The sequence below is a fragment of the Tribolium castaneum genome, chromosome 3, assembly GCF_031307605.1.
Source record: "Tribolium castaneum strain GA2 chromosome 3, icTriCast1.1, whole genome shotgun sequence".
NCBI lineage: Eukaryota > Metazoa > Arthropoda > Insecta > Coleoptera > Tenebrionidae > Tribolium > Tribolium castaneum.
In genome coordinates this window covers 24320033-24328446 of record NC_087396.1, presented here as the reverse complement: position 1 = coordinate 24328446, position 8414 = coordinate 24320033, and the positions used below count along the sequence as shown (strand labels likewise).

General features: G+C 26.7%; 1 protein-coding gene across 8 annotated transcripts; it reads left to right on the top strand.

The window, feature by feature from the left end:
• Positions 1 to 370: 370 nt before the first annotated feature.
• On the top strand, positions 371 to 7893 carry LOC107398153 (uncharacterized). 8 transcript variants are annotated; one of them, XR_010333493.1, is made up of 10 exons: positions 378 to 4445; positions 4495 to 4707; positions 4765 to 5919; positions 5967 to 6751; positions 6916 to 7116; positions 7170 to 7238; positions 7294 to 7355; positions 7415 to 7531; positions 7609 to 7667; positions 7716 to 7893. XR_010333493.1 is itself a non-coding variant. In XM_064355695.1 (7 exons), exons 2-7 carry the CDS (start codon positions 6532 to 6534, stop codon positions 7786 to 7788), a joined length of 957 nt encoding a protein of 318 aa, XP_064211765.1. In that variant the 5' UTR covers positions 5482 to 5919; positions 5967 to 6531; the 3' UTR covers positions 7789 to 7893. The 8 variants fall into 8 exon arrangements, 1 of the variants encoding a protein (XP_064211765.1); XR_010333494.1 differs by having other exon boundaries at positions 380 to 4445; positions 5967 to 7116; positions 7711 to 7893; XR_010333492.1 differs by having other exon boundaries at positions 381 to 4445; positions 4519 to 4707; positions 5967 to 7116.
• The last annotated feature ends 521 nt before the right edge of the window (positions 7894 to 8414 follow it).

Below are 8414 nucleotides of genomic sequence, written 5' to 3'. Positions count from 1 at the left end.
ATACAAAAAAACGATCTTATTTTATTCTGATTAGATGTGGCAACATCGTCAAATATAAAAATAGAATTTGTTTTACATTTGTTTGGGGATATTATTTTTTCATTATCATCATATTGGTAATACCCTATTTCTTTAACTTTATTTAAAACTGATTTAAGTAACTGATATTTTATCTGGTATAGTGATTTACAATATATATACAAATTTTCAAATTTCAATCCATTCGGATGAAAAATTAAACTTAACATTATATTTGTTTTTCCACTTCCGGATGGTCCACATATTATACAACGAATTGAATTTGGAAACAATCGACCATGTTTATAATGTAATTTTAATTCGCTTGTATTAATATTTTCATAATTGATAACCGGTAAGGAAAATTTTTGTTTAATGACACGCATAATTAGTATTCTTGTTACAATGGACTATGAACTGATACTAAACAAATTTTTTATCTGCAACACTATAAATTGATGTTTGTTTTACTAATTTAGTCAGTTAGTGCTTAATGGCGAGAGGTGAAGGTTTACTTAATAGCAGCATAAACAAGTTACCGATCGAATTGCATCTTCCGGGGTATCAATACTGTGGTCCTGGTACAAAGTTAGCAAAAAGACTTAATCGACAAGATCCAGGAATAAATAAACTTGATCAGTATTGTAAAGTTCACGATATAGAATACTCTAAATCAAATAATTTGAAAGATAGACATAAAGCTGATCAAATTTTGGAAAACAAAGCCTGGTCACGTGTAATATCAAAAGACGCTAAATTTGGTGAAAAAGCAAGTGCGTGGTTGGTAACAAATATTATGAAACTAAAAAGAAAACTCGGAATGGGTATTAAAAGAACAACAAAGAAGAAAACAATTAAGAAGAAAAAAACTCGTAAATGTCAAAGAGGAATAAAAAGAACTCGTAAATGTGGAAGAGGAATGAAAAAAACACGTCAACAACAACAACAACAACAACAACAACAACAACAACAACAACAACAACAACAACATAATGGAAAGACAAAAATGAATTTAAGAAAAAGATGTAATACAAAAAAACGAATTGGATTTCAAGCTGGTATTATTAATAGTCTAAGAAAAAGTGGTTTAACAGAAAATCATAAAATAAGTACTATTCTAAAACACGCACGAGCAGCAGTTAAAGCAGCAGGAGGGAAAAAAAATATTAAAGTCCCTAGAATTATCCCTATTAAAAAAGGAGGACTTATACCACTTTTACCTTTAATTTTTGGTGGACTTAGTGCACTAGGAAGTTTAGGTGCTGGTGCTGCTACAGTGGCTCGTGCAGTAAATAATGCAAAAAGTGCACAGAAAAAATTAGAAGAAGCACAACGGCATAATAAAACTATGGAAGCAATAGCTATTGGAAAAAAAGGAAGCGGTCTATATTTAAAACGTTTGCGAAAAGGATATGGCTTATTTTTAAAAAAATTTTCAAAAAACTCCCAATAAAGCTACCCAAGAAAGCATTAACTAATCAAAATTTACTAAAATATGCTAAAATCTTAAAACTTACAGATTTTCGAGGTGTATTTATGAAAGATAAATTACCACAACATTGTTTTAATTATGAAAGTGGAATAGTAAATCTTGATGATAATAAAGGAGAAGGCACACATTGGGTAGCTTATAAAAAAAATAAAAAAATTGTGCATTATTTTGATAGTTTTGGCAACTTTAAGCCACCAAAATCCCTAATTAATTATTTTAAAAACTGTAAAATTTATTATAACCATGATAAATTTCAAAATCTAACCTATAATTGTGGACATTTGTGTTTAAAATTTCTATATAATATGAAACATAATTAAATTAAATCAGTTTCATTCTAACAGTTGTCATGTTTGTTCTTCTTTTATTTACTGATACGAAAAGTGTTTTGAGTGTTAATCTGTCACCACCAATTTATATTGATAATAATTATATATATTCTCTAGCACTAATTGGATTAGATACTTATAATCACATACCAAATATTGAAGATGGTACTGATAAGTTATATTATAACACAATAACCAAAAATCCTTCAAATAATCAAATTGTTAGAACACAAAACGTAATTCGTCTTCCTAAAGGAACATTTGAAATTTCAGATATCGAAAAATACATTCAAGATAATTTAGTTGGAAGTGAAGTAAGTGAGAAAGAAAGAAATACATTTTTTTCATTAAAACCAAATATAAATACATTAAAGTGTGAAATAAAAAGCATATACGAAATAGACTTTACGCCAGCTGATTCAATTTCTAAAATCCTAGGCTTTTCCAATAAAATATTACAAGCAAATCAATTACATGAAAGCGATTTACCTGTAAATATTATCAAGGCAAATTCAATAAGGGTAGACTGTAATATAATAGAAGGCTCATATTTAAACGGAAATTTATATCATAGTTTATATCAAAGTCCAATTACTGTAAGTCCAGCTGAACAAATTGTAATAAGTCCCCAAAATCATATTTATTTACCTATAGATAGACAACAAGTCATAGAAAATATTACCCTAAAACTTGTTGATCAAAACAGTGAATTAATTGATTTTAACGGGCAAACAATCAATATTCAATTAGCATTAAAAATTGAAAGAAAATAATATTGAATATGAGATTAATCTATAAAGATGAGAGTTCCACCAGTTTCTTATCAGTACCAAATGAACCATCTAGCCGTTCATTAGCTATAACAAGTGGTTCTTCAAAAAACTTAAAATCTACAAAAAAACTAACCTTAAAATCGAAAACAAAATTAACCTCAAAAAGTATCAAGATTTTAAAATCATTAGGTTACAATGTCGTTAATATCAAACGTACTCCAAATCTTTCGAAAACCTACACAAGACGAAAGTATTGAAAGGACAGAAGAACACACATATAATCCTCAAAATCAACTATTTAGAAATAATGATCGCATAAATTTTATTATTAATCAAGAAAACGTATGGATATTATGGAAAAAATCATATATTAAAATCAATTGTACCTTAGAATGGGATCCACTTCCTGCAAACACAACTGAAGAAGCATTTGGTCAAGTTACTTTAACCAATAATATCGGTCCATTTTTATTTGATTCTATTTCATATTACCTTAATAATACTGAAATAGATAGTGTAGACCAAGTTGGTTTGGTTTCAACAGTTAAAACATATCTTTGTTTTATGAAAAATGAATTTGAGGAATATCAGTCTCTAGGATGGACAAAAAATTTAAATGATCAACTTTATACATTTGATCCGAGAACTAAAAAGTTTTCTCTTAAATTAAAATTATCTCAAATGTTAAATTTACCATTTACTTATGAACGTATTATGTGTGGCACTCATAAAATAAGTTTAGTAAGATCTAGAACAGATGATAATTGTTATGTGAGTACAGGAGTAAGAAAAGCTCGAATTACTATAACAGATATGAATTTAGTAGCTTTACATGTTTATCCTGCTGCTAAAATTCAACTTCAGTTACTTGATTCAATAAAAAAAAATCGTGCAATTCCATTAGCTTTTCAAAAATGGGAAATACAGTCTAAGGATTTACCAGACGCTAAAACAACTTCATGGAAAATTCAAACCATTCAACGTGTTGAACGTCCTAATTGGATTATTGTATTTTTTCAAACTGAACGAGATTTTAATTCACGAAAAAATAGCACTCATTTTGATCATATTAACTTACAAAATATAAGATTAAAAATTAACAGCAGATATATTCCTTACGATAAGTGGAGACTTGATTTTACAAAAAATTATTATGAAGAAGCTTATGATGCTTATACTGAGTTTTATAAAACCTATTATCAAAAAAATCGCCATCAACCATTTTTAAATTATAATGAATATAAAAATTCACCTTTATTTATAATTGACTGTACGACTAATGTACACGAAAATGCTTTCTCTTCCGAAATGGATGCCACAATCGAAATTGAAAGTTCAGAAAATTTTCCAATTCATACAAAAGCCTACTATATAATTATTCAAGATCGAGTCGGAAGTTATAATGCAATATCAGAAGCAATTACCATGTTTCCATAATCTTAATTTAGATTAGATTCGTTCAATTTAGTTTAATTTAGTTTAATTTAGTTTAGTTTAATTTAATTTAATTATAGTAATTTTAAATGAAAATTCAATAAGTATGAGTCATTATCTTTCGAGTATAAATTTAGAACCAACTGCAGATAAGAAATATTATATAAAAAAAAACAACTGTTTCCATGTATCAGAACATCTTGGGGTTTTTAACACAAAACACGATGACAAAATTAAATACAGGTTTCAACGTTAAAGAAAAGAACAAAAAAAACGAAAAGAATGAAAAGAACAAAAAAAACCAAAATAATGAAGAGGAGGAAATTAATAAAGATATTTCTTGGGACGTACGAGTAATTAAAAAAGGCGATGACTTTTCACTTCTTTTATCGTTTTTTTGTAAGTGATAATAAATTTAATTTTTAGATTTCAATTCTGATTTTTTCAGTTACTTACGCTTTTAATGCAATAGGATTTTTAATAATAATGATAATGTGTTTTTCCAAAAAAACATATATTACAATGGCTGGGTATTATGGAGCTTTAATGGGATTAGCAGTATCGATACTTCACTACGGTCTAAGTTTATTCTTTACATTCCTAAGGACTAACAAAACTGACACTTCCATTTTAATTTCTTCTTTATTAATATGTATTTCAGGTAAAACAATATTTTTAGTATTTAATATTAAAATTATATTCATTTTTTGATTTTCAGCATTGGTGTTGTATATCAATTGGATAATGTTTTTTTATAAATTTTATAACTTTCAAAATCAAGCGTGTATATTAATTACAAAAAATAAAATATCTAATCCTTATTTTGTATTTTTATTATTATTCCTTCCAAACTTATATATAACATTAAAATTTATCTTGTTTTAATCAGTTTTATAATGGTTATCGACTTGTTCGGACGTAACTCAATATCATCAGGATATACTCGTAATATCCTAAATGATAAATTTGAGAACATAATTAATAATATAATACCCACTGAAATTGATGATAAATTAAATAAATCAATAAACAAAATAGAAAAACATATTTTCGATTTAACTAAAAAAATAAACAAAATAAATAATCTCTTTGAAAAAGAGAAAACCAACTTAACAATCAATAAGGAAATAATTGAAAATCATTTTAATAAAATGGAACAATATACTCGTAAAATCCTAAATGATAAGTTTGAGAACATAATTAATAATATAATACCTATTGAAATTGATGATAAATTAAATAAATCAATAAACAATATAGAAAAACATATTTTCGATATAACTAAAAAAATAAATATAATAGATAATCTATTTAAAAAAGAGAAAACCAACTTAATAATCAATAAGGAAATAATTGAAAATCATTTTAATAAAATGGAACAAATTTTATTTGATTTACATAAAGTATTTGAGAAGTTTAAACAATATGATAAAGAGATGAACAGTAAAATAGGAATCTTAGATAGTAAACTTAAAAATATTAACAATATTATTAATTCAATTACCAATGTGCTAGATAAAAGAATGAACAATAAAATTACAACTATACTTGACACTCATATGAATAATAAAATTGATATCAAATGGAAAATGTTAATGAATAATACTAATGAACTAACGAATCGAATTAAAAAATTGGAAAAAGAATATAATACATTAGATAAAAAAAGAACGACCATACCAAAAACTATAACTAACAGCAAAAAAATGAAAAATACAAATAAAAAACAAACCAACGAAAAAATTGATTCTTATGAGAATACTGAAATAGATGATGTTAAAATAGAACCTTTACCCCACAATAAAAACAAATGTCTTCCAGGTTACCAAGCTGACAAGCATGGGCATTGTAGAGAAGTATATTAAACATGTCTGTAAGTATTACGAAAAATAATTTCAATATTTATGTATATTTTTTTAGTTTTAGGCTTATAGGTACCTTATTCTACAAGAATTAAATAAAAATATACAATTAGTAAAATACAATTATAACAACATGTAATAATGAAATAATAAATTATTAATGAACATTCCCTTCTTGTTAGTCACAAGGTTACACGTGTAATATTATTGTGATTTGTGGTTTTTTATCTTATCAATTACTATCTTGCTCCTAATTAAAATTTATTTATCAACGGAAATTGTGGTTAGAAACATTCTATTTCTGTTAGTCATAGGGTTACACGTGTGATATTTATTGTGGTTTGTGGTTTTTTATCTTATCAATTACTGTCTTGTCTATAACTTTGTTATTGTGATTAGTCTTTGTTACTGTGATTTGTAATTTTTATCTTATCAATTACTATCTTGCCCCTAATTAAAATTTATTTATCAACGGAAATTGTGGTTTTCATGTCTCATCCTGTTGTTCAACCCAACTTTATATAAAGACGTTCATGTACATGGTATTTCGAGTAGTGTCTAGTCAAACGTAGTGTAGTCGAAAAACTGTCTTAAAAAATATATATATATATAATGTCGTTATAATGTCGTTACCAAATATTGAATTTCGATTAACTACACTAGAACTTGAAGAATTCTTAAGCAGTGTATACGACCTTAAAGAAAAAATAATTCTCCAAAAAGTATGGAAGACGTTAGCAAATTTAAATTCAAATGGACGGAAATCTTTTTTGAGTGGAGGATACGCAGCATTCATAAAAGGCTACACAACAGCGTATACAGACGTGGATATTTATATAGAAGGTAATCCACGTAAAGAAGAGATCACTGATCTCACAAAATACTATAACATAAACAATTCAAATATTATCACATATTTCGAAATGGAGACGTCGAATCTAAATATCTTATTTAATTTTATATACGTAAAGCGACCTTGGGATAATATCATAATAAATGCTCTGCAGATAATTAGTGAATTTGATATAAATATATGTAAAATCGCATATTTTCCAATCGAAATCAACGGAGGGTTAAAAATACAATTAGTTGAAATGGTATTATCCAGTAAAGATTTATCATTTCAAAAAGCAAAAACGGTAGAACGGGCTCTAAAATATGAACTACGATTAAAAGAAAATATATCAGAAAAACTGCTTGCTATACAGGTAAGGAAAACTTTATTCGTTTTATTAATTTGTTACTTAATATTTTATTTTAGAAATCGAGTAATTCAAATCCAAAAATATATATAAATTTGAAAGAAAACGCTACTGTAGAAGACAAAGATGTATAATCAATTTTAAATATCCATTTATAAATAATAATAATAGCAATTGTTTTAGGCTATGTTCCGAAGATTAAAAAGCCACTTTGAAAAAAATAAATCAACTTCTTTTCAGGATACGTAAGTTTTTATCTTGTATGTGTACAATAAGAAACTTTTGATTTTATTTTTTCTTCTAGATCTACTGACGGACTGATGAATTGCGTATCATTAACATCATCATCATCATCATCTACAAGCCTACCATTAGGACTTATGACACCAGCAAAGGAAACCTCTAATTTTTTTCAGGAAAAGTAAGTTTCCATTTTACATATAAAATAAGTATATTTATTTAATAATTCCAAATATAATTTTTTCTTTTCATTCTCAGATCAACCGATAGATGTGAGAAGGACAACAACAAAAAGACCGCTGATTTTTTTAGGATAAGTAAGTTTTTCATTTTATATGTTTAGTTTTTTTTCTTTTTAAGTTCAGTTCAACAGATGGAATCATCGCCAATAGGGGAGGACCACTGCGCTTCACATCATCAACAGGATTCAGGCTTTAGGACAGAGGACGATCTCCAGAAGTCCAAAAATCCACACCACTGTTGTTAGACGTCGTCATAATCTTTTTTTAACTTTATTATTATTAGCCAGTCTAAAAACAAAAAGTCAAGCCGAAGGTTATTGGGGGGTTGTTAGGGGAAAATCCTAGACACAGACCAGATCACCTCTCTCAACCCCCCGCAAAAAAACCTTCGGCTTGACAAAAAAAAAAAAAAAAATAAAAAAAAATAAAAAAAAATAAAAAAAATAAAAAAACCTACCTATACCTACCCTACCTATACCTACCTACCTCGTTTGTACCGTATGTAAATATATGATATATTGTATGTTATTTTGTTTTAATATATTATTTTTAAAATACTCATATTAATGTAAAATATTATTTTATAAATACATAATGTGTTACATATTATTGTTTTTTTTTCTGAAAACAAAAAAAATAATAATCCTAATCAGGATTTAAACCTCGATTTCCTTATCGATAAAATAATGACTTTCCTTTATTAGTTATTAGTGACAAGCGTGATTTTCTGATATTTTGCTTAACTCAATACAGCATGTTTTGCTCGATTTCCTTATCGATAAAATAATGACTTTCCTTTATTAGTTATTAGTGACAAGCGTG